Genomic DNA, 26786 nt, shown 5'->3' on the forward strand with positions numbered 1-26786 from the left:
CCAAGTCTCTGATTTCTAGAGCAGGCCTCTCACTTCTGCAGCCCAGTATGGTCTAGAACTTGTAACCCTCATCCTCAGGCTCATTGCCCACAAGGTCCTTCGTTATCCAGAGAGCACTAGAAGAGACCTTGCTGTAGTAGACTTGAGGATGGGGACAGCTCCCCTCCTCTGCTTACCCTCACTGTCAAAGTACCCACAGCTCAGATGTATGTTAGCAATGACCTCTCCAGGGTCTGGCCCACGGTGTGTTTATTAGGGTCCACATGCAGTCAGCGCTGTCCACACTGGTTCAATACATGCCAGGTGATTTCCTGTTCACTCAGTTCTGCATAGATGATTCTGGTTATAACAGTGCAAGCAAAGAGGGAGGAAGTCAATCATTTTTTTTTCATCAGCAATCTGAGTTTTACCACAAATCCTCAAGCTTCTCCTGGCCACTCTGGCAAGGGAAAAGGTTCTTTCCATTTGACAGATGGGAAAGGAGAGGCCCACATGGGTACTGTGATTACCTTCAGGCTTGATGTAGTTCAGGGGCCAGGGTGGAGCTGAACCTCCCAGCACCCTCTTATCAGCCATCCTGCCCCACGTGGGGGTGTGGAGGGTCCCAGGGCTTCGGGGACCTGTTGCTTCACAGTGACTCAGTTCTCCCAAGGCTGCTAAGTACTGTAGAGCAGAAGGAAGAGCAGCCTCTATGGGTCCTTGGGTCTCTTTGAGGGTGCCCCAATTTGTAAAACAAATCCTGAGAAGGCGGGGAAAAAAAAAGATGGAAAAAAGCAAATTGGAGGTGAGAGCAGGCTGGGTGTATTTTCTGTCCCTTCAACCATCGGCTGCTTTAAAGGGCCAGCCTCGTCCTTGTGGGGCAAGATAGGATGAGGAGGCTGGCCTGAGCTTTTGATCAGAGTTACGTTAGATGAAGCTTTTATTATTCACCTGGCTTTATTATAGCTCTTTCCTGAGGTTGGAAGTTAATTTTCCTGGTTTTTACAGAACTCTGGTCTGCTTGGCTGCCACAGACACAGGAGAAGTGGACTTGAGTAGAGGAAAAAGGGAGGTGGGGGTAGAAATCAAATCGAATAAATGCTCCTCATCCAGTGGACCGAGAGAGTGGACGGAAAACAACTTTAATAACAGGGGAAGGTTCCAGAGGTGGAAGCGGCTGGTGCAATCAGGCCTAATCAGCTCTAGCAGAAGGGGTTCCAATCACCCCCAGCCTTACGGTGTCGGGGGGAGGGCAGAGTGGAGGAAGCTGGTGATGGGAGTAGGCTGGGGGCTGGACGGCTGCAGGCAATCAGGGGCCTACACGGAGCCTGCCCCACGCCCGCTCCCACCCTCTGTCTTGTGTTCCTGCCGCAGGAGTGGGAATGCTGCCAGAGGGTTAACTGGTTAGTGACCGGGACAGAAAAGAGGAAGGGCGTACCCACACCAGGCCTGGGGCCACAGGCACGTTGATCTGGGATACACTGCACACCTCAAATGCCCTCCCATAGTCGGGCATGAAGTAGAAGCCACCAGTGCCATGGGCAACACCCACGAGGCAAAGAACTTTGCCACAGCTATCTGGGGGAAGAAGATAGTGCTCCTTTTTCTAACTGTCCCCACCTTCAAAGGGAGTCAGATCATTTTCAGTTGACTTCTCAGCCAGTCAGGAGCCCATCAAATGATGTTCTGATTTCTTGATGTAGAGAGAGTCATTTTATGGCCAGATTTAGAAGTGGGAGGTGGTCCATGGCGGGGGTCTTGCATCTGTGACCGGTGCAGTGTGTGCCCTGGGTCACTCTGGGGACAGGATAAGTCCCCCACCCCAACTCCTGGTGACAGCAGCGGGAGGGGAAAGCCATGTCCACCCTATAAGTTACCGTTAAAGGAGGGATTCGCATCCACTGAACAGCTATTAGCCCAGAAGCACCAGATGCAATAGCTTGAAAGAGACAGCAGTGCTCTCCCCGGCCTTTCCTGGCGGTTGATCATTTAATCTCTTTAGTTCCTGCTACAAGGGGGAAAGAGGGCTGCAGAGAGGAGAGGTAGGGCTGAGACAGGCAAGGTGCTCCCAGGCCGCAGCAGGGGCGGGGGATGACGGAGCGGGCCATCCCGGCCAGAGAGGTCAGTCACCTTCAGAGAAGCCCACTCGGCGGTTCTCATCCACCATGCGCTTCATTAAAAGTGAGACGGTTTGCACCTTCAGCTTTCTCGCACTGTCTTCAGGTTGTCATCGTCGATGAGCTTGCCCTGTGTCTCCTGCAGGGTCTGATTTCTGTTTGCTCCTCAGGGAGATCTGGTGCTCGCCTCCAAAGAGTCTCTTCCACTTCTAGTGAGTCCAATAAGCTTTAGATGCCACATACTATCTTCCTGTTAGTTATCATTCATTTATTCATTCAAGAAACAGTTCTTCAGGACCTGCTGTGTGTTAAGCACTGTTCCCAGAGCTGGGACTCAGCCAAACAAAACTGATGGAGTCCCTGCTATTGGCAGCTTTCAGCTAGTGGGGGAGACAAGAGAGCCAACGCACACATCTATGTCTGCCGGTGAGAAGGGCCACAGAGAAGCATAAAGCAGGGAAGCGGCTGGGGCCGGCTCTGTGGTCAGGAAGGCATCTCTGAGGACATGTGAGCAGAAACCTTGAGGAAATGAAGCACATACTATCTTAGGGGCGGTGACTCTCCACGTGGAGGACAGACTGACTTCAGAGACCACTCTCCCCACCCCTCGGGGAGTGACAGGCAATGCCAGGAGGGCGTCTGTGGTGGTACAGACACCCGAGGGAAGTACCAGGGCCAAACAGAAGTAAGGTCGAAGGCAGAGAGCTTTGGAGTCTCGTGTAACCCAGCTGTCCAAGTTTGCCCATCCAAAGAGTTCCGGTCCTGCAGCCTCACTTCCCCTCTGATCTGATGGCCACAGCATTCTCAGACCCAGGACAGGGAGATCACAGTTTTCCAGTTCGTGTCCCCTCTTGGTGTCTCGTCTCAAAAAGCCCTGCTGCCTCTCATTGCTGGCCATGGCCTCCTTACAAATGCCCCTTCTCCATGTTTATTTCAGCAACCGTAACTCAGGCTGAAGCATCTTCCTCTCTACCTTTAGAGCTTGTGGAGACACTCGTAAAAGAAACAGAGGCATTTGCTCGGGTAGAAAAATGGATTTTGAGTGGCTGCCATGTACCAGGCAGTGCTATGATGATGCGGGAGCTGCTGTGGTGAGCAAGGCAGTTGTGGAGTTTTAATGCAACACAAGCAATTCTAAGGTGATATCATAAACGCTGTATTGGAGGCAGAGCAGAATGCAGACTCTGGGAGCCCACAGAAGGGGCACCCAACCCAGGTTCAGGGCATTAGAGAGGGCTTTCCAGAGGAGGTGATAAACAGCTTGGGATGGAAACATACGTAGGAGTTGAGCTACATGTCCACTGCACCTGGAACGCTGAACATACCTGATGTATAGTAGGAACACGGTCATTATTTGTGGGATGAATGAATGGGGAAGAATGTTCCAGGCAGACAGAACAGCATGAGCAAAGGTCCACAGGTACCAGATTCAGGCAGTGGAGGAGCTGGGAGCTAGGACTCAGGTGCAGCGCCCTTCCCGTCACACGTCCTGATGTGGAGACGGACACTGTGCTCCACGGATGCCTTCAGACTCTCTCGGTGCCTGTCAGTGTGCCTCCACTTCCCAGCAGGGCCCACGACATAGCGCTCGGTAAATATTTGTTGAATGAATGAGAGGGAGAAGCTTCAGAGCTGGTATTTCCCAACCATCCCACTAAATAGGCAGATGAGGGGCAGGTCAAGAGACGGGCGGCCAGGGTGGTGTTCATTCAACAGCGTTTTTTTTTTTTTTCAGTACCCACTTAAGGTAGGGCGCCAGACCAGTCCCTGGGGACACGAGAGCAGACGTGGGCATGGACCTGCCCTCAAGGAGCTGACCCTCTAGTGGGGAGTCAGATGGCAACCAGAGAGTCACTTAATGTCAATGAGATTAGAACCCCAGGGAATAGCCAGGCAACTCTGAGCAAATACAGCCAAGGGCCAGACCCAGGCCAGGGGTCAGAGAAGCCTCTGGAGGAAACAGAGCTGGCTGAGATGTGATGGCTGAATAGGCAAGAGTTGGGGATGAAGATGAGGAAAGGATTCTAGTGGATGGATGTCGCAGGCAGCAGCTGGAAGCAGCGCAGCTCCAATTTCATCTAAGGAAGTGCAAGGCCAGAGGGCCGGAGGGAGGCGAGGAAGAGTCAGTGAAGCCGAGAGAAGGGGAGCCAGCAGGCCAGGCCACGCAGGCGTGGAAGGCCTTCTGCGGTGTTTATCTGGAGGTCAGCAGGAAGCCACTGTGAAGTTACTGGAGGGCTGGGATGGGGTCGTGGCAACAGGCCCAGATATGTATTTTAGGGCATTCATAGCACCCCTGGGGAGTCCACATCACAGGACCAGAGACGCTGTGGAGCCCAGTGAGCTGGTCCCAACAAGGATGTTGGTGGGTAGGAGGGACGGGAGCAGACTGCTACTGGAGAGGGAATTGCAAGGAAGAGTCTGGTTTCGGGCTCAGTGGTGGGTGTAGAGGGAATGTACTGCCACTCACGCAGCCAGGACACGGTTTCCAGAGTTTGTCCTTAGGCATGCTGAGTCTGTCCCATCTTTGAGACTCCTGTGGAAGTATCAAGTAGACAGTGGCTTGTTTGGGGCCCAGAGTGGCCTCCATGGAGATGGGGGTCTCTCAGCGGCTGTCGCCAGGGCTAAGGAGCCGCTTGGCCTGCTTGAGTCCAGCCGGAGACAGGAGTCGGAAGAGAGGCCCCGTAGGGTAGGGTCAGTCAGAGGCTGGTCTCTGCTCCTCCAGCCTGCCTAGAGCCTGTCAGCTGCCTGGTGACGGAGTGCATTTCTCTGCACCGGAATAGATTTGGGCTCAGCAGTTGGCTCTAAGTGCTTTTTGCCCTGACATTCAGAAATGAGCACGGGGGCAGCAGGAGGGCTGGGATGGGGGAGGGAGCCCAGGGGACAGGGCCACAGCCCGCGGGGGCCTGCTGCGCGCCTGAATAAATACGTGTTTGCCACATCACACACTGTCATGTGTGTGGAGGCAGAGAGGGGAGAGTGTCTTTGTGTATGCGTCTGTGTGGTGGAAGGGGTGATGGTATATGGGCTTGAGCTCCTCATCCCGTGGCCTCAGAGGACAGGACTATCTCGAGGTCCAGTTGGGATGCACAGAGCCTGACAGCTGCTTCCACCGAGTATGTCTTCTTTGGCTTCATGTAGATCTTGGTCAGAGGCACCAGCTCTCCTCCAAGTGGAAGGGACCAGGAGATGGGGGGAAGCAACGTCAGAGGTAGGCTGGGAAGAGGTGATATAGAGCCTCACCGTGGGGAACCAGGAGGAAAATGCATCCCCATGTGCCTGTGCAGCCGTCCTGCAGATCTCTAGGTGTGTGATGCTAAACCTGGCCAAGGTGGGCACTGTGTACACACAGAGACAGAGGGAAGAAGGAAGTAGTACAGTCCTCAGGGTAGTACTTAGTGGGTGTCATTTTATCTTTCAGGGGAACAACTTTGGTATAATAAAGACTTTGTTTAAGATCAGTATTGAGCTGCCCCTCTTATTAGACTGCAAAGCCTGTCCCCATGAAGAAGCCATTGCCTTTGCCATACTTAGGCAAAGCCTTCCAGAGAGTTCTCGAAAAACCAGTTCTGAGCCTGACTAGGATCTTGGTTCAAGAGAAATGACTTCCTGCCTCCGATCACCGTAATTGATAGCTCATGAGACAGAGACAGTAAATAATTGTTCCATAAGTTTCAAGAGCAAGCACAATTAGTACAGTTAACAATGTTAGGTGATTAATTGGTTCATTCAGCACCAGTGTGAATGAGGCAGAACATAAGCAGGGGAGGGGCTAGAGCCCCTGGACACCCAGATGTGGCTGTGGCCCACTGCTGATCAGCTAGGATCTGGCCTCTGAAACAGCAGCCAATAGCCAAAAGGCATTCACCTCCAAGAGCTGGGGCTCCTTGGGCCAGAGCAGAGGGTAGGTCATTGGGCAGGCCCCACAGAGTTGGCCCCATTAGTAGACATTCAGGACTGGAAAGAGCTGGATTTGGCATCCATATTGTTTCACCTGTTAGCCAAAGGTCAAAAAGCTGTTGTAAGTGAATAAGACTGACCCATTAGCCCATGTAGGAGGGAAGGGGCATGGATTCTTAGAGTCCCTGGGTTGGAGGGACTCCAGAGAGGTCATTTACTAGATCTCTTGACCACTGAGCTGAACTGCTCTGGGTCATCCCTGTCAGAGGAGACTGGGCTCTATTTTAAGGTCCTTCAGAGAAAGAGGCTTTGAACAGGGGTGACAAGCTGCATTCAAATCATACTGCCAACTCTAGTCCTTCCATGGAAGCTGCTTATTAGCACTTTGGTCAGAGAATCCCAAGGCTGATCTGGGAAGAGCACTGTGGTGGACTGGCACTGCCTCCCCTTCGTGCAGGACGGAGGAGAGGCAGCCTGCGGGCTAACCATTTTCAGATCGAACGTCCACCTGGGTCACTCGGGCGGGTTTGACACTCTCCTCCAGGGTGGTTTCTTGTGGCCTCATTTATTGCCCCAGAGAAGCAGAAATGGTCTTGACTGCAACTTCAAGGCACTGGAGGGTGTGAGAGGCAATCAGGAAGGCAGCTGCAGACCCAGCTTGTGGGGCAGGGTTGAGGGGGTTCTTCTCTTGCCCTTGTGGAACTACAAGATGAAGCACAGAGCAGTGGTGCGGAGTTGGGGCCAGCCTGCTGGGTTTATCCAGCTATCCCTGCCTCCACCAGGATATTAACAGGCATTCCGCAGACATTCCGTAACTTCTCTTTGGAGACAGTGTATTGGGAGCTTTGGATTAAGGCAGAGCTGAGTCCCAAGCCTGGCCCCTCCTCTTAGGAGCTATGAATAAGGCCTTGAACTCTCTAAACCTGTTTCCCCTCCTTTACAATGGTGACAAAGCGTCAGGGACTGCTGTGAGGGCTGAAGAGCTGAAAGTACGTAACACTTCTGGCACAGTGTTATCCATGGGACATACAAATTCTCCCCCAAGATTTTCTGGAGTTTAGGGTAAAACATTAAGACCAGACTGACTATTCCAGCCACTGAGGAGGTTGAGGAGTGGGGATCACTTGAGGCCAGGAGTTCGAGACCAGCCTAGGCAACATATCAAGAGCCTATCTCTATAAAATTTAAATAACATAAATTAGCTGGGTGTAGTAGTGCACGTATGGTCCCAGCTACTGAAGAGACTGACACATGGGAGGATTACTTGAGCCCAGGAATTTCGGGCTGCAGTAAGCTGTGATCATGCCACTGCACTCTAGCCTGGGCAACAGGAGTGAGAGAGACCCTGTCTCAAAAAAAAAAAAAAAAAAAAAGACAAGTCTGCCTGTGGGAAACCTGTTGAGATCATGAGCAACTGCTTCAGGCCCAAGTCCATCCCAGGGCCCCAGTGCTGTTACTCTTTCCCCCGCCGACCCATCCTCAAGGCCAGAGTGGGTATACCAGGCTTGCTGGATTGCAGAGATCGGAGCAGTCTCAATTATGCTGCTGACACGGGGCTTGCTGAGCCTGGGGGAAGGCTCTGGGAAGAGCAAGAGAAGTGCCCTGGGGTGGGTGGAAGAGGAAAGAAAAGCAGATATAGAAAAGTCTGGCAGATGCTTCCTCTTCTACCACCAGAGCCAGCCCCCACCGGCTGCCTCCCCCAGCCAAGAGGCAGGGCTCACTCACAGCAGAAAACATATACACATATTTGCAAGCTACAGTACAAACGAGCAGCAAACCTAATGATTCGTGATTATTATTTGAAGGGTCCTACTGTTACAGATTTATTTGTCATTTCTTGTAATAACACCGACGGTAATGAATTCATTTGTATTAATGTGAGTGTCACGAGGACTTCCGTCGAAATTCCGCATTAATTAATGTACCATTAAAACAAAGTGTCGCCCAATTAATATCAAACAGAGGTAAGGCTGCCAGGGTCCTCTTCATCTGGGTTTCATTTGTAATTCATGGTATTAGCACCCCGCCTAATGAAAGTCATTTGCAATTCCTACCCCTGGTCTCTCTCCCACTTCCCGGGGGAGGGTCAGGCTGTCCTAGGAGCTGTTGGGCCCTTCATTGGACACCCTGGGGCCAGAAGGAGGAGGGAGGGGTGGGACTCTATTTCTAGGTGGAAATCGGGTCTCTGCATTCTTCATTTCAGAAGGGGCTTGGAAGGTCCTTGTAACTTCCTGATCGGTTGGTTATCCACATCAGTTACCCACAAGGTGCCTTCTCTAGGTTCTAGTAGGGAAGTGAAGGCTAGTTTGTTTCTTGGTGAAGCCTCATCTTAACAGAAGAGGCCATGGCCGTCCTAGGAAACCCTTCCAGCAGGGTACACTCAGGATTCTGGTTTCCCTCTTTTCTTGGGGTCAGCCTGGTGGTCTTTTCATGGTCTTTGTGTGCCATGAGAAGACCAGCAGACTGACCCCAAGGACCCTCAGGACCTCTAACTGTCTCTGAAGCCAGCAGTGGAGCCCCATGGGCCTTGGTCTCCAAGACATAGTAGACCAAGAAGTTGGACCCCCTTCCCTGTTCCTCCCACAACTCCTGCAGCGGGGCTCCCACCTCCCCCAGCACGGACAGAGGCACCATCACCTAGCCTTTAGAGCTCGCAGGACCCCATCCTGGGACAGCTCCTGAAGACAACATAGCAGGCACCCTCCCCTCTCAGGGAACGTTCCTCGGGTGAGTGGATCTCCCTGGGCTCCCCCAACCCAAGTATAAGAACTTGAAGCTGACACTGGTAATAATCAAGTTTCCCACAGTGATGGTGACTGCTACTGCTATGACTTTGGGCCAGGCCTCAGGCTGAGTGTCTCAGAATCAGTACTGCTAGGCCCACAGATGCAGGAGGAAGGTGTTTTTCCCCCATTTTACAGATGAGGCTCAGAGAGCTTCAGTACTTGTCCTGAGCCACACAGAGGTGGAAGACGGGAGCAAGACAGGTATCTGGGGTAACCACATTGATGTCTCTGTGCCCTCCTGTCCTTTCCAGCTAATGATCCACTTGAGAGCTGGAAGGACAGGGCCTCAGGGACCCAGGCCTCTGGCATCCTGGCGCATGGTGCCCTTGACTCCCCAGAAAGTTCTTCATTTGCTGGTCGCCCACATGCAGGGACTGTGCCCCACAGTCCTGGCACATGGCAAGTGCCCACAGCTGGCCGTGGGACATTTTAACCTGTGCTTCGTCTGCATGAGGTGATCTCACTGGAAGAGGCTCTGAAAAATCGCAGGAAAGGGAGGGAGAAATGCCTTTATTGATTTTCACTTCAGAACATGCTGCCTTTCTATATTTTGAGAACGGTCCCAGAGCAAAGGGACTGGCTTTGAAGCGACAGCACCTTAGATTTAAGGGAGGACTCACAACTGAGCAGGACCAGAGTGCGGTGTGTTGTGGTTCTGCTCCCTCATTGAGTGGACAAGGACCCGAAGGCCAAAAAGCTTTGATTCTTGTCCAGGCTCACACAGGGGACTCTGGTCCTAGCTCTTCTGTCCGCCATCCAGGGCTCTTTCTTCCACACCATGCTGTTTCCCTTGAGGTTAAGAATGCTGTGTGCTTGGAAAGCCACCTTGCTTCCATGTTAGGACAAGGTAGGGGGTGTCAGGGAGTCAGCACCCACATGGGCAGCTGCAGTCAGAACTCTACCCCGGGGACCGTCTGTGTGACCACCCTCCAGTCCCCCGACTCCCAGCCTCAGCTTTCCCATCTGTAAGACAGGGTTCCTGGGCTAGGGCACTGCTTCCCCTCCTTGGCTGTACATGAGAACACGATGGGAATTTAAAACATACAGAGGCGAGCACTGGGGCCCAGCACTGGTATTTTTTAAAAGCTCCCCAGGTAATTCTAATAGGCAGCCAGGGGTGTGAGCCACTGGAATAGATGGAAGCTTAAGCCATTCCTCCAAGGGCCCCAGAGCCCAGTGACTTTCTGCAACTGCCCTCTCCTTGCCTGGGTCCAGTGCCCCCCAGTCTTCCCACACCCCCCAGCCCTCACCACCCCTCAGCTCCCCTGCAGCCGGGAACAAGCCTTCCCAAGCTCTGTCAACCCTTAAGCCTCAGGGCACCAAGTGACAGGTTCCACTTATCATATCACACCACCTGAAGAGCCGGCAGCAGTAGCCTCGGGATTGGAGAGGCATAAACCACCCCAGGCCTACCCTACCACGCTTGTGTCTGCCCAGCCCCTTCACCCACCCCTTCAGAATGCATGCCCACCCGAGCTGGGGACAGAGGGACGGGGAGGAGAGACAGCAGGAGAGGCTGCATTGCTGGCACTGCCTTCTCATTCACAATCGATTTGTTAAGCACAGCCTCCCATAGATGCAAGGCCCGCCCCAAGGAGATTTGCATATTCATTTTGTTCAACATGATTCATCATCATGCAAGGGAATGAATTTGGGGGCTGGGAGATGGAGCCCCATTTGTGAGCAATAGATCTGGGTACCAAGAGCTCAGGGCAGTGTTAGAGGCTTTTGCACACCCAGCGTGGTCCCTTTGGGATGAAGAGGGGGACATGTGATCCCCAGAGGGTTCCCTGGGAGTTTTATCTCTGTTGAGGGCAGAACAGGGACCTCAGCTTTCAGAACCTTTCCCTCCTCTTCCAGACCTTCTTTCTACCTTAAGTAACATCTGCAAAGCACTTTACAGGTTACTGGCCCTTGTCTATACACATTCCACCCTAACCCTTATACAGCTCCGCAAGGTAACAGCATTACGATAGAGCCAGAGATTTACTGAGCACATATTATGCACTAAGCACTTTACATACTTTGTCTCCTATAAGCCTCACAATAACTCCATGAGGCAGGTTTTTTTTGTTTTGTCGGGTTTTTTTTTTTTTCTTTTGAGACAGGGTGTCATTCTTTGGCCCAGGCTGGAGTGCAGTGGTGCAGTCACGGCTCACTGCATCCTCAATGTCCTGGGCTCAAGCGATCCTCCAGCCTTAGCATCCCAAGTAGCTGGAACCGCAGGTGCACATCACCACAGTGGGCTTATATATATATATATATATATATATATATTGGTGGAGACAGGGTCTCACTCTGTTGCCCAGGCTGGTCTCCAGCTCCTGGGCTCTAGGGATTCTCTGGCCTTGGCCTCCCAAAGTGCTAGTCTTTTTCTTATTTAAAAAACATTCCAGGAGACTCTTTGCATCTCTCAGTCACCACTTTTCAGAACCTACCAAGTCTCAAGACTACTGCATGACTCCAGCCCCTGCAACCCTGGGTTCAGAGACTGCCCTGGAACCCTGATGGCCCAGTTTCTGGACTGCAGGCTAGCATTTTACACAGGACCCTTCTTATGGCTCGCATCGTATCATTCCCTGGATTTTTCTTTTGGAGTTTTCTGCCTCTGCAGAAGGTTGTGAGGATTTTTTTTTTTTTTTTGCCTTTGATTTTTCAAAATATGTTTCCATAGTTCACTCGTTTTATCTCCACCCCAGCACTATATAGAAGATAGTATAGGGATTACTGTACCCATTTCCTGGATGGAAACACTGAGGCATCGAATGTTTGTGTTGACATTGCATAGCTACAGAGAAGGAAGCCAGGAAGATTGTTATTGGAGAGCAGCTGGACTGTGACCCAGAGTTTGGGACAGCTGTTCTGGGATTTACCTAATCAGGCCAATGTGCATGGAGAGTCATACAGCACCACACAGATCCTTCCTGGTCTCCAGAAGCTTGTTTCCAAGTCCCTCCTGGAAAGCAGGAGGGTATGAGGCTTCCTGCAGCAAATCAGACCAATAACTCCGGCCAGAGAGGAGTATGAGGGTATGACGCTAAATAGCTAAGAACTGGATTTCCCAACTCATGCCTTTATTCTTGGTTTCCTCCCATTCCATGGAGAGAAAAACAGAAACCCAGCTCACGAGGGAGGGAGTGGTACCTGGTACATGCTGCCTGGTGTTTAAAGCAGACATCCTGGGGGCTGGGGCCAGGGTGGGCACCAGGGCTGCACCGTCATCACAGCCCTTCCTGTCCACTTTTTCTTTGCACACAGCCCTTAGCCAACTGCTCGGCAGGTGAGCCAGCCGTCCGTCCCTGAGGCATTATACCGTCTGCTGCCATGTGCCCCCTCCTTCTGCTCCTGCTTGTCTGCAAGTGAGAGGGTGCAGGGGGAGTCTGGAGGAGGCAGGTGCAGGGACAGCTCTGGAATGTAGTCAGCGATGGCAGGTGACACTGGGAGATCTCCAAAGTCTACTGTCATTCATTCTCCGGGAAGGTCACTGGGTTGGAGGCTGGGGTAAGGAAACGTGCCTTGTGGCGCTCCTTAGTCTCTGAAGAGGAATGCACTGGGGCCATTTCATGCTTGAGTATCACACTTGGTCTTGAAAGTTGAGCTCCTGGGAAGAAGGGAGGGAGGCCCCAGATGTCCCTTTGTTGAGACTCCACCTAGCCCTGCATGTCCAGCATGTGTGCATGGGGTGAGGGAACAGGTGTCTCACCCCAGACCCAGGCATGTGTGCTAGAAATCTAGGTGGAGCCAACAGCCTCTTCCCAGAAGGGAGGGAATGTCAGTCACTGGGTGGTGATGTCTGACCTCTGCCGTCTATGGGAAATATCCAAAGGAACACAGGTCGAAGAGACAGGTGCACCATGAGCACGGGCCTGGAAGGGGACCATGCTTTGGGGCTGGCACGTAGAACAGCTGGACTGAAATTGAGGGCTTCAGTGGAGCGGGAGTGAATGAGGAGTTTAAAGAGAGAAGGTTTGATAAGACTATGGTGACAGTCAAGGTCTGGGAGACTTTGCCTTGGAGGTAAAAGAGGAGCAGATGATGGTGTTTGTGAGGAAAATGAGATGCTGGATGAGTGCTTTAAGGCAGGGGCTTTCAGGATCCATTACAGGGGGCAGAGTTGAAAGGGAAGAGGTGGCTGGGCACGGTGGCTCATGCTTGTAATCCCAACACTTTGGGAGGCCAAGGTGGGTGGATCACCTGAGGTCGGGAGTTCGAGACCAGCCTGGCCAACATAGTGAAACCATGAAACCCTGTCTCTACTAAAAATACAAAAATTAGCTGAGCATGGTGATGCATGCCTGTAATTTCAGCTACTGGAGAGGCTGAGGCAGAATTGCTTGAACCCAGGAGGCAGAGGTTCACACCACTGTACCTGGGTAACAGAGCAAGACTGATCTCAAAAGGAAAAAAAAGGGAGGAGGCCACTTGGTGTTGCAGCCATAGGGAAATACTCTTTTTAGTTTTGGTATTAACTTTTATCAAAGTAATATATGTATGAATTTAAAAGTCAAATAGTATAGCTCAGCTTATAATAAAAGCAGCAGCACTCTGACTCCTGCTTCCCACCCTGAGAAAACCTCATTCAATTTCTGATATTTACTTCCTTATTTCTAAATCACATGCTTATACACTGTTTTAATTTTTAATATTATCTATTGATTTCCACCTATGGAGGATGAGAATTTTACTTTTACACCATCTTATACCTTATCTTCGCTATACACAAACACACTGGGGCATATACCCTACTCTTAACATTCACTACACCCTACTCTTAACATACATACATCCTACATAAACACCCTTCTTTTAACATTCACTATCCATCCTCCAAACATAATTATAGTCCTCTTTTTAGCTAAAACAGCATTTAGTGTACACAGTATTATGATTATGTAAATGTTATTCACAGCTGAGCCACATAATATACTGTAATTATATTTCCTCTTTTATTTTCCCTAGAATTAATATTCACTTCTTTTTGTTTGTTTGTTTCTTAGTGTTCCTTAATGCTTGATTTAGGGAGCTTCTCAGCATATTAAAAGTATATTGATTTTTAAAAATTTGGCTTGCATTTTTTTTAACAACATTCTCACTGGAGTGTCTACCCTCCTGTCACAACCTGGACCAGCTGTTGTCTGACTTGTGTGGTGTTCTGGAGGCTTGATGTGGGATCGGTGTTGGTGAGGAAAAGAGTCACACTGAGCAATCTGTTATCTTTCTCCTCTATTGGATCCTGTTTCATGAATGTCATATTTTCCTCTTTCTTGGTTTATACCCTCATTACAATGGAGTACACTCTTCAGTAATTTTCAGAAAAAAAGGTTCATGGGAATTTTTTTTTCACTTCATCTGAACAATATGTTCATGCTATGCATTTGTTTGTTGATAGTTTGGCTGGGTATAGAATTCTGGAATGGAAATCGTGTTCTTTATAATGTGAAGATTTTTATTCCTTGGTGTTTCAGTCTATAGTCTCAGTATTATGAACTTTGGTGCCACTTTGACTCTTGATCCTTTGCATGTGGCCTTTTGTTTTCTCTCTGAAAGTCTCAGGATTAAAAAAAAATAACGTTTTTGAAACTTTATGGTTTTATGCCTCAGTATGCATGTTTCTTCCGAACACTTAGTGGTCTCTTTCAATCTGGAAACATGTCCTTCAGATCTGGGAGATTCTCTTATGTTACTTTTTGCATGATTTCTTCTCCTTCATTTACTCTGGGTTTTAAAATTTTATGTTAATATATGTGTGTGTGTATGTGTGTATGAATTTATTTAGAGACAGAGTCTCATTCTGTTACCCAGGCTGGAATGCGATTGCATGATCTTGGCTCACTGCAACCTCTGCCTCCTGGGTTCAAGTGATTCTACTGCCTCAGCCTCCCAAGTAATTGGGATTACAGGTCCCCACCACGACACCCAGCTAATTTTTTGATTTTTAGTAGAGACAGGGTTTCACTATGTTGGCCAGGCTGGTCTCGAACTCCTGACCTTAAGTGATCCACCTGCCTTGGCCTCCCAAAGTGCTGGGATTACAGGGATCAGCCACCATGCCTGGCCTGTCCCCCCCACACCTGCCCCCACTCTGGAGTTCCTATTAATTGGAATGTTGGATATTCTGAACTGCTCCTCTGATTTTTTTACTTTTCTCCCCCATTTCATCTCTGAATTTGTTTCTACTTTTGGAAATTTTCTTTATCTTCCAACTCTTCTGTCATGTTTTTAAATTTCTACTGGGCCTTTTTTCCTCTTGGAATCTTCTTTTTCCAAAGATGTTGTGTCTTGTCTCTCTATGGATATTAAAGATGCTTATAGTTGTTATTCCTGTTTACTGTTTTTTTCTCACTCTGTCTTTCACATTAGAGGCTTTTCTCAAATGTTTAGTGATCCTTAGTTGGCTCTTCATATGTACGAGTGAGTTCACACGCAGCTGCCTGGAAGCTTGCTGTGTATGTGTGGAGCAGGGCATGGTTGGGACTGCTTGTTAGCCAGCAGGCTCCATTATGGGATGATTAAAGAAGGACCTGGCTGTTCTTTCAAGGGATCTGCAGCATGTTCCTGTTCGTGTTTTCTCTTGCACCAGTTTTTATTTTTCTTGCCTGGAGTCTTTAGGAGGCCGAATGGCTAAAGAGACTTGATGAGGAATGGGATTGGTGGGGAGGTACAGATTTCCTCCTAACCTCCCTGTTTTCAGTGCCTGGTTCCACTTCCAGCCATGAGTCCAGAGCCCAACTAACTCAGACCCTCTAGAAAGTAAATCTCCCATTTTCTGCAGAAGTTGGGGAAGGGATCTGGGAGTCTAACCACTCTTTTTAAAGTTATTCAGCCCCACCCCATTCCCTCACACTCAGCATCATCTGGTGTCTGAGGGTCCTGAGCTTTTCCAGTGTTCCGAGGCACAGGTGTGAGCTTCAGCTTGCCCACCTCCTAAGGCAGTTATAACTGGCCCATCTGTTTCCAGTTTCCAGAATTTTGTTGACATCTCTCATCTGCTGCTATCTCCTCTCCTGTTCTCTTTGCCCTTGTGGATTTATGCATTTTTAATTCCCTTATTGTCATTTTGTGAGAGGCTGGGACAGAAACAGAAGTAAATGGTTGTGTTCAATCTGCCATGCTTACCACAAAATCCCAATTCTTTTAAAACATTTATTGAATGCCTTCTATGCACAAGTGACAGTGCCGGGACTGAAGAGGTGGCCAGGGTAAATGACAAAGAGGAAGAGAAGGGTGAGGAGTGGGAGTCAAGAAAGAGGGGGAGGTCCAGGATGTCTGCGGCAGGTCGGGAGGGCCGTTTGGTAAGCACTCTGATAAGTGTTTTCCAGGGCTTCCAAAAAGCCAGTACACAGCTGGAGGCTGCAAACGGGGACTCTGAGGAGGGCCTTGGAGATGGGAGGGTGCTGAATTGGCTCTGGAGGAGACCAGAACACCTGGGGAGACCAGCCTAGGCCCAGAGAGATGTCCTCTAGCCATGTCAAGGTGTGAGTGACTTAGGGCCCAGCCCACAGAGCTGGCAGCCCACCCCAGAACATACCTGGCACCTTTTAGATCAAGTACATATTACCCAAGAGAGCAGACACTGGTAGAAAGAAGAGATGTCATCAAATTATCTCTTCCCGGTTCCTCCAGACAGACATGCTGGAGTACAGGCACACATGGGTTTGTGCACACAGTGTGCCCCTCCCTGACCTGAGTGGGGCCCCCTGAGATATGTGTTGATGCGCCGTGGGCACTCGCCACTCCTGCTTCTCCCCCACACTGTCCTCTGTGTGCAGCTTGTCTTCCTGCGCTTAAGTGCCTTCTTGCCCATTTGAGAAAGACCCACAGCCCACCTCTCCCCATAGACCCCATTTCTCCTCCGTTGCTGCTCCCCGATAAGCTGGAATGCCACAAACCCCCATATTGGGAAGTGACATCCTCCCAAAGCATCCCAGCAGGCCTCCAGAGTCACCAGTGTAGAGGCACCTGCTGTAGCGTCCAACAGGAACCCTAGTGCAGATGTTTCTCCTCTGCCCAGGAGCCCGTGTTCAGAAAGTTCCTTGCTTCTGACTTGAATTCTTCTTGTTCCAATAGGAGCCCATTTCCTTATTCTCAGTGAAAGTGTGCAATTTTGAAATGCCCTCCTTCCCTCCGAAACTCTTTTTTGGCTAAAGCTCCCCACCAACCCTCTGTTCTCTTACCTAGAGGCCTCTTCAGCTGCGACCCTAACCCCCCAGCCCTTCCAGACTGGAAGTCCCACTTGAGGAGGGGCTCTAAGCCCACTCTCCATCCTCATCTCTGGAACCCTGAGGTCTGGGCACAGAAAGGTGACCCAACTTTGAATACCGATTCCACTACTTAAAATCTGTGTGACCTTGGACATGTGGCTTCATTTCTCTGAGCTTCCATATTCCCCATCTGGGAAAAGGAAGCAGGGAGTGAAGGTGTATAAAAACGCAACTGAGGGCAGAGGATGGGAAGGGTGGAATCCTGGTAACCCCTCTTCCCTCCCCCACCCAGCCCCAGAGGGCAGCGGCTCAGCCTCTGAGCAGCACAGGAAGCTCTGTTCCCAGCTCCGATCCACTGAGGTGCCTGCACCTTGTCAGAACTCCATCTGTCAGGAATTTATTACTAATGCATTTTATAACAGGCTCTATAATAAGATATTAAAGACTGTAGCAGCATCCAGCAAGCATTCCATAAATATTAATAACGCCTTTAGAAATGGCATCTAGGATGGAGATTTGGCTCTTTGCCAAAGTTTGGTCAAGGGTACAGCATAAATCTCACAGGAGTGAAGGGACCGGGTACACCCCAAAGATGAGAGGGCGTGACGTCCTCCTTTTCTTCCTCTCTCCTGTCTTCTTTTCCCTTGCTGCTTAATTTTTGTATGTCTTTTCCTTTGTTCGTAACTTTTCCTCTGTGTCTTTTTTTTTTTTTTTTTTTTTTTTTTTTTGAGACGGAGTTTCGCTCTTGTTACCCAGGCTGGAGTGCAATGGCGCGATCTCGGCTCACCGCAACCTCCTCCTCCTGGGTTCAGGCAATTCTCCTGCCTCAGCCTCCTGAGTAGCTGGGATTACAGGCACGCGCCACCATGCCCAGCTAATTTTTTTGTATTTTTAGTAGAGACGGGGTTTCACCATGTTGACCAGGATGGTCTCGATCTCTTGACCTCGTGGTCCACCCGCCTCGGCCTCCCAAAGTGCTGGGATTACAGGCATGAGCCACGGCACCCGGCCTCTGTGTCTTTTTTTTTTTTTTTTTTCCTGTATCTCAGTTCCTTTCTCTGCAGACTTTCTTTCCTCCCTTTTCTTTTGCAAATTCTCTTTCCTCTTCGTCTCATTTTCCCTCTGGCCCTCAGTCCTGCCCCTCTCACTGCTCTTGTCTTGTTTTCCTCTGTGTCCAGGTGCTCTCCCTTCTCCCTCCCCCTTTCTTTACTCTCTCTCCTCTGGTTCCTCCCTCCTGCCTCTCTGCCCCTCTCCCTCTGGCCTTTTCTCCCTCGCTGCACACGCTCCCTCACCCTGTTCCAGTGAGCGCCCGAGCCACCTCTGGAGAGGCCTGGAGTGTAATGTAACTCACACTGCATGGGAGAAGGGAGCTATTTATCATTATTATTAACGAACAAGATCCTTTGCACGGCAGAACTTTCCCAGAGTCTATTCCCTTGTCACCCCAGGAGTAGCAGAAAGATTTATTTGTCTCTGAATTGCACAGGGTGGCCCATTTACAGCAGGTCCATCAGAAGTGATGTGGAGCTTAAATGGGAGCTGGAAGAGGCAGGACCTGCCCTGCCTGCGACCTGCATGGCGCAGGTCACTTGCTGAGACAACCTGGCAGGTGCAGGAATGTTGAAGGAGATAATGCCTAGACCTGCTCCCCGGTCCCCTGAAGGCATGGGTGTGCATGTGGGGAGACTTCCTTTGAATGGCCCAGAAGCCGTAAGAGAGTAGGTGGGACTGGGCAGGGGGGTACCATGAATGAAGGGAGGAGGAAAGCAGGAGTGGGGCAGAGAAGCGTGTCAGGAGGCCTCCCGCAGAAGCAGAAGTCATCATGCCCCATGGGGTGGTGCTTCCAAAGACCACAACTGCTCCCTTCCAGCAAGAAGGTGGACCCAGGGCCAGTCTCCACAATGGAGGTGTGAGGAGAAGCTGCCCTAGAGAGGACCCTAGAGAGAGCTGGCCCTACCCGCGGCTGAATCGGGCCTCTAGGTGCTGCTTCCACAACTCCGGCCCATGGTTCTATACACCCTGAGCCCCAACCCTAACACCAGGGTGACACCTTCCACCTGTTCTCCTTGTCCTCGGACGGTAGAGCCTGGCCCTGCCAAGCACTTCTCCTCTAGGTCTATCCTTGCTGACTGTGTCCAGCCCATGATCAAGCTTCCCCTGCCTGTCTGGCCACCTCTCCACCAGCATGCTGATAATTGCCTGCTGTTAAAAGGATTTGCATGTTAAAAGGAGTGTCTGGGGACAGTTAAAAAGCAGAGGGAGCCAGCATTCACCCAGACCCCTTTATTCTTCTCCCCATTGTAACCTGCAGCCTCGAGTGGCAGGCACCGTGCCCTCATTAGCAGTCCAGGAGCGGTGGCCTGGTGCTTTGCTTGCTGTGGGCGTTAAAGAGGTAGAATCCCATCAGCAGAGGGTCAGGGCAAGCCTTGGGCAGTGCCGTGGAAATGAAGAGTCTCTACCCATGGCTGGGCATGTTCTGTTGGCAGGAGCAAAGAGCTGAGACCCACGCAGGCCGGCGTGAGCACGTTGCGGGGAGCCCAGAAAGGACGGCACAGGCAGGTCACAGCACCACAGCCATAGACAGGAGACAGCGTGGCCTGGGACGGCCAGGGCAGGAGGCTCTCAGAGGCCCTCGTCTCCATTTTCTCTCCTGCACTGTGCTCTGCTCCCCTTGCTGCAGGTGGGCTTCCTCTGACTGCCCGTGGCATCTCTGCCACTCTGCAACTGTGGCTTATGTATGGCTTTCAGCCTGTCTTGGTGCCCACACCAGCCAGATAACAAAGATCTTTCTTTTCAGATTCTCAGAGAAAACTTACTTAATTTCTCAGGCCCTACCTGATTGATGTATCCTGGGTCTGAAGCCACTTGGAACAAACATGAGTGCCTAGACCCATCACCTAGAGCAGAGCTGTGGTCATAGGGAGCAGCTGTTCTTGGAGGGAAGTGGGGCGGGGAGGCAGCGGCTGGCATCTCTTTGCGGGGGTAGAGACAGCACTGTGTATGATTCAAGTCACCCGATTTCCACTCACAGTCTCTGCCACCTGCGAAACCTGGAGCAAGGCACGTCCCCTCTCTGGGCTCGTTTTCACATCTGTAGTCTACCCTAGGAAATGGGGAGGCTGGACTGCATGACCCCAGGGATCCTTCCAGCTCCTGCCTTCCAGCCATCCTAGGGTTGTATATGGTCAGGACTGGCTTCCTGGCTTAGGAGCTTCTCATCTCTGCCTAGATCCCTCCCCTCACAGGCTCTCAAACCCATTTGGGAGGGCCTCCTGGGGCTCTTCATCCTCTGCCTGTCTTCAGCAGCCAGGATCCAATCAGAGATGTTCTCTTTCTGAACTGTAAGGTGCCCATTTGTCCCAAGTTCATGGTGAAGAGATACATTGACTGTTTATGCTATTTCTAGTACTTCCCCCTTTCCGTGGGGCTCATCTCACCCTGCCTGTAATGGTATTTTATTACCATAGTAATGAGCACAATGACCATTTATTGAGTATTGCTCAATATTGCTGTGTGTCTGGCCCAGGCAGACTCTTTCTTTCACACCTTATCTCATATAATTCTTTCTTATAACAATCCTAGGGAGTAGGAACTGCTAACAGCTCCATCTTACAGATGAGGAAACTGAGGCCAAAAAGAGTTTTAACAGCATGTGTCTGAGCTTTCCCAGGGGAAAGGCCCAGACTCAAAGTGAGGGAGTCTAACTCAGAATTCATGCTGTAAGCCACCAAGTGTGGCTCCCGGTAGCCTCCTTGGAAACCCAGATGCACCTGGCCCCATAAAGCAAATCTGCTTGCATTGAGTCTGCAGACCTGTGTGCATGTCTGTGCATTTCCATGGAACAGCAGCTGGGTGCTCGCAGAAGCCCCCCTTGTACGTGCTGATGAGCGCCCCCATCTACTTCCCTGATAGAGCATGGTGCCCAGGACCTGAAATGCATGAAGTCAGCATTCTTTTCTCTCCAACAGTTTGTCCCTTCTAAGTATATGAATGGCTCTTTGCCAAGCCCATGTAAAACCTTCTCTAAGTTATGCAGAAATTAAATGGGTTTTCACCACAGGGCATGAAACATAATCCAAGAAGGTCAGACGTGGAAACCATCACTTCTTTTTCCCCTTCTCCACTGTTTCCTGAATCTTGCTCTTAAATCCTCTGATCAGATGCAGAAAGATCAGAGAGCCTTCCCTGCAGGACCATGCGGTATGGACAGTCAAATGTCCTCGCCTCCCCGAGGCAGGGAGCTGGAGAGCTGACGTCTAGCAGGAGCCGTTGCTCTCCTCTGGGCACTGGCTTCTTACAGGGTGTGTTGAGTAGACTGGCCAAGCGCTCTGAAGTGCAGGCTGGCGACCACACAGGGGCTGGAGCTCTGAAATCAGAATGTGGCCACCTCTTCTTGTGACAGGAACCGTGGGCCCCCATGAAGTGTTTCATTCTGGATTCATGGAGCTGGCTTTAGCACTTACGTGTGATCTACAGAGAAAGAGAGGGCAGGATCGAGAACTGTGGGTTAGCTGAGAACCTCAGAAAGATCTCTGCAAGGCGAGTGTCACCTGGGAGGGCATGTCGGGGTGAGGCTGGCTTCACTGAGCTCAGCACCAGGGAACCTGAGTGTCCAGGGCTTTGCACGTGGTGAATCAGGGCACATATTTTCAGGGTGCCTGTATCCACCAGGGTCCTGGCAGGAAAGAGTTAATTTCAGGTAGTTCCAAGAAAGGCATTTCCATGAGGAGACTAGTCACAGAGGAGTGGGCGGGGTGGGGGTAGAAATAAGGGATGCTAAGGCACCGAGGGCTTAGCAACAGTGGCAAGTTCTCACTACCCTTTGGGCTGAAGGGAGAAGGAGAGGAAAATGGTGTTCCCAGAGCCCACTGAGAGTTGGGGCTGGGGAGGAGAGCCTGCTAGGCTGAAACTGGAGCGGGTGGGGAAGTAAGACCGCATACTCCTCCTCCTGCTCTGGGAGCTCCTACCAGAACTTCCCATTGGCAGAAGCCAAACAGAAGCCAGCCAGCAAGAGAGCCTGGAGACGCACTCCATGGAGGGCCTGGGGGCTGGGGAAAGGCAGCCGTGGGCGGATCATGGGGCAAGAGGAGTGAGTAGACAGGGAGCACGCTGGACGGTGCCTCGAATATCAGTGCTTCTTGACACCTCCCTGACCCACCCTTGAAGGTCCCTTGTTTGTGCCCCTCCAAGTTTCCAGAAATTAAAATCGCACCTCCCGTCTTCCGAGCACTTATGGACTGGAATGTTTACACTCAAGAGCTTATGTGTTCTTCACACTAACCCTATGAGATATGATTAGCTTCAGTGTACAGAGAAGGGATTAAGGATCAGAGAGATTATGTAATTAACCCAAAGACACACAGCGAGGTTAGGATTCCAACAAATGGTCTGTCCATCCCTGAAACTCTAGCGTTTGTCTGCACTGCCCCCTTGCAGACTTGATTCTGTTTTGGAGGGAATGAGCATCTTCCAAGCAGCTAGGGCAGGGGAACCTAGCAAAGGAAAAGCACGTTCAGATGCCCAGAGGTGTGAGGGAGCCTGCTGGGTTCAAGAAGTACAAATAGCTTCATGCCACCAGGAAATAAAATATGAGCGGGGAGATCGGGATGGACCACGAGAGCCTGTATTCTATGCAAAAGGGCACTGGGGAGTCACAGATGGTCAGGAGGAAAGGGAGCCCTTGCATCGAGTGGTTGGAACAGGCAGGATGTGAACCTGCCCATTCAGGTTGACACTCACCTGCTGATGGGAGTGAATCCACAAACCCGGACAGAAGCCTCAGCAGTCCCAGGGCATTGTTCTCTGAGGGCCCTTTGCAGCCTGACCACGGGCCCCATAAAGAGCACGTCTGCATTGAGCACATGGTCGGTCTGCGAAGGGCTGCCAGGAGGGAGGGCTGAGTTGGGTCCGCAGAAAGAAAGCCTGCAGCTTGGGCAGCTAAAGGGCATTTGACAGAGGAAGCAAAACTGCCATGAAACAGGTTTGGGACCCAAAGACCCCCTCATCCAGAACTCTAGGATAAGCAAATCAGCTTTGGAACTAGTGTTCTTACAGCCACCAGGAAGCCACGAAAAAATGAAGAAGAGAGAAAAAAAAAAAAAGATACTGCATTTTAAATTCTTGGCACCCTCCTAGAATGAAAATGCCAAGGCCTAGGGTCTGGTTGGCTGAGGGACGTGGCGAATGGGCTTTGGGGGACTCATCATGCTGGCAGCAGCTGCCCCGCGCCGGCTCACCCTTGTGCTTGCTGTGCTCTCATCCCCAGAACACACCAGTGGGGACGCCCATCTTCATCGTGAACGCCACGGACCCAGACTTGGGGGCAGGGGGCAGCGTCCTCTACTCCTTCCAGCCCTCCTCCCAGTTCTTCGCCATTGACAGCGCCCGTGGTATCGTCACGGTGATCCGGGAGCTGGACTACGAGACCACACAGGCCTACCAGCTCACAGTCAACGCCACAGTGAGTCTCCACGATGGGGCCCTGCAGTCCCAGCTGCCTCTTCCCACGCTGGGAGAGAGCGATGGGGCAGTCTTATGGAACGTTGTCTCAGCTGCACACACTCGAGATCTTCACATCTACCATTGGGGGTAATGGTAGCCCTGAAGCCAGTGTTACTGAGGCTTTGTGCTGTGTCCCTGGCACTGTGCTGAGCACTCGAATGGACTTTAAACCTCAAGCAGCCCTGTGTCATAAGTATTGTTATTAAGATGCCCATTTTGCAGTTGAGAAGACTGAGGCACAGGAACAATTCAGTGACTTTCCATGGTCACCTAGTAGCCCGACTCCAGAGCCCGCTCGGGTAACCTCCTTGAGACATTCTTAATGCAGGGCGCCTCTTGCTCTCTGGGACACAGGACAGAGGTGTTCACCCAGCTGTGTCCTGACACCATCCAACACTCAGGGCCCAGAGTTCAGGCATCCTGGCTCTACTCCATGGAGTGGTGACATTCCACAGCACCCCTCTGTGCCAAGCACGCTGCTGGCCCCTGGGAATTCCAGATGAGTGAGTCAAGGGCAGAAGGCAGGAGAGGGTAATTATCCCATCTGATGGCTGACTCTTTTGAGAGTCACACAACCCGTGAGTAATGGGGGAGCAAGAACCCAAACCCAGGTTGTCCACCTCTCAGTCCAGTGCCCCGACCGCCATGCCTCATGGCTAGACTTCTCCAGGTCTCCAGAACATCACAGCATGCCCTTTGTGCCAGCTGTTTGGGAGATCCTGGGGAACAGGCAAGCCACACCCTAAATAGGGTCCTCCCCCTGCCCACCCCTTCTCCCTGCTCCCAGCTGCTGCCTCAGGGCATAGCTGGAGTCATCTGCTGGCAGCAGGGCCAGAAGCTGGCCTGTGGTCCTTTAGATTCTGATAACAAAGCTTACACCAAGAGCAAAAAAAAACATAAGCTTACACCAAGAGCAAAAAAACATAAGTCCCTCTTGACCCTCCAGGACCCCTCTGCCTGACACACATCGTCCACTCTGGTCCCATGTAGCTGTTGACAGGGCTGCCGACAGCGCTGGGGGCTCTCCTTGGCAGGTCACAGGGTCCAGATCCAAGGTTCTGAATCCGGACTGGATCAAGAATCCAGTTTTGAAAGATGGGTGCCCCAAGGCTTGGCCAAGATGCAGAGAGGCGTCAAGAGCCAGTTGTTTGCCCCTGGCCCAGTGCTTGTGGAGAGGTCACTGCAGGTGACGCTCACATTCTTTCCTTCTCCCCTCGTGAAGTGTTAGTTGCCTGCTAGGAGGTGTGTGCTGCTGTTTGTAAAACTGACTTCGGGGGTCCAGGGGACTTGCAAGTCCGCTTTTTGTACACATTTGTGTGCACCTTCCATGCAGCCCAGTACCCACACATGCGCTGCCCCTCCGTCACAGTGTTGGCACACACCTGAGCCCAGACACATACAGATGCTTGCCCACTGTGGAGTAATTTCCATCCACCACAAAAGTGGCTTTGGACCATGGGGAATAGACCAGAGCTGGGCACAGGCAAGAATCTGGGTGGCTGCCTATCAACAGGCCTGGGCTCCAGCTGGGATGATGAATACACTTAAATTGCTGTTACGCTCCCAGAAATCGGGTTTGGAAGCAGTGAAACGGGAGGCGCCCTGGAAGTACCTCTCTAGATCGCTTCTCCCTTGCTTTTGGAGGAGCTGACACCGAGTCCTTCTTGGGGCTGGCGCTGTGCCCTTGCCTGCTGAGCACTTGCCCCGAGGAAGGAGATTTTTGTGCCTGGCATCACGGGAACAATGTGAGTTCCCAGCCACCACTGAGCAAGTACCAGGGTGGGGAAATTGAGGCATCCTCTGGGAACAAGCTGCTGAGAGCCATGGGCCCCAGAGTCACAGCTGCGAGCCTGCAGGATGCCTCCCCTTTCCCCACCACAAAGTCCAGAGTGGGCTGGGCATGGGCATTTGTGGCATAAATAGGACTGCAGCCCCAGGTATGGGACCGAGAGGGCCTGTGCCAGAGTGGACAAAAGCCAGCTGCCTGCAAAAGCCTGGTCATGGCAAATCAGCGTCACTGGCATCCCTGTCCAAGGGATCAGGGGACTTTTTTTTGACCCTTCCCCTCTAGCCCTGGATACCTGATGGTCATTGAGGTCCCTGGCTGGGAGCTCTCCCCATGAGCAGTGCCCAAGCCTGCGCTGCGGGCCTCGATCCTAGAGCTTGGGAGGCTGTCCCCTGAGAGCCTCTCTGCTCACCTCCTGGTTCCAGACCTTCCTCTTCCTTGCAGCACCCACTCCCACCCCTGAAGGCCCTCCCACCCTCTCCTTGGCTGCCCCTGAGGATTCCAAAAGACAACCAGCCCTCCCTTCTCCTCCCAGGCACTGCAGCTCCATCTCTGCAGGCCAGGAGCAGGCACCAGGCTTCTTGGAACATCAGGAATGCCTTGCATCATTCAAGTCACCCCACACAAACCAAGGGAGATCTAACCTGGGGACAGTCGCTCCTCAAACCTTAGCTCAGAGAATGTACAAGCCCGAGGGGCCTTAGGGGTCATTCACTTGAGCCCCTTCCTCTCACCGAAAAGGACATCGGATTCCCAGGGGGAGAAAGAACTCATTTGAGGTTACCCAGCAAATTAAGAGACAACCGATGTTAGAGCCTCAAGTCAAAACTGTTAATGGAAAATTTTTATGTGAAAGGATCTGAGTTTGAGTTCTGGCTACACACTTATAAGTGGTATGACTGTGGGCCAGTTGCTCAGGCTCTCCGAGTCTCTGTTAACTCATCTGGATAATGGCCTCATCATAACTTCACATGAGAGTGAAATGCCTGCTCAGTGCCTGCCATGTCATCTGTACAAAGCTGCAGTTGCTATTATTGCTGGCTATTGTTATTCAGTTGCAGCAGGCTACTTAAACAGTAAAAGATAGATTTGGAGTTTTCTTTCTTGCCAACCATTAAAAAAAAATTTTTTTTTTGAGATGGGGGTCTTGCTATGTTGCCCAGGCTGGAGTGCAGTGGCTATTCACAGGTGCCACCTTGGTGTATAACAGCCTCGAACTCCTGGGCTCAGGTTATTGCCCCACCTCAGCCTCCTCAGTAGCTGGGATTACAGATGCATTGGCGAGGTGTTATAGAATGAAATTCCCAACTGACGTTTTAAATATTGTTTGCCTGGCTACAGGGGGATGGCCCGCGTGAGCTCTTGGGATTCTTGCTTGGAGTCCCCGAAATGTCACAGACCCTGGAGCTCCCCCTGCTGGTTAGACTGGGAAAAGTCACTTGACCAGTAAATCCCTAGCCCAGAGCAAGGGACTCATGCATGAATGCAGAGACACAGATGCCAGAGTCATCCCCTCTGT

General features: G+C 51.3%; 1 protein-coding gene across 5 annotated transcripts in view; it reads left to right on the forward strand.

Annotated features, from left to right (window-relative positions):
* CDH23 (cadherin related 23) overlaps positions 1–26786 on the forward strand; it is a 423515-nt gene that overhangs the window by 147558 nt on the left and 249171 nt on the right. For all 5 annotated transcript variants that reach the window (XM_074382361.1, XM_074382354.1, XM_074382359.1 and 2 more), the window contains exon 7: positions 23246–23440. In XM_074382361.1, the coding sequence (XP_074238462.1) occupies positions 23246–23440 (195 nt within the window). The remainder of the gene's footprint in view (positions 1–23245; positions 23441–26786) is intronic.

Source organism: Saimiri boliviensis, chromosome 12 (assembly GCF_048565385.1).
Source record: "Saimiri boliviensis isolate mSaiBol1 chromosome 12, mSaiBol1.pri, whole genome shotgun sequence".
NCBI classification, from domain to species: domain Eukaryota; kingdom Metazoa; phylum Chordata; class Mammalia; order Primates; family Cebidae; genus Saimiri; species Saimiri boliviensis.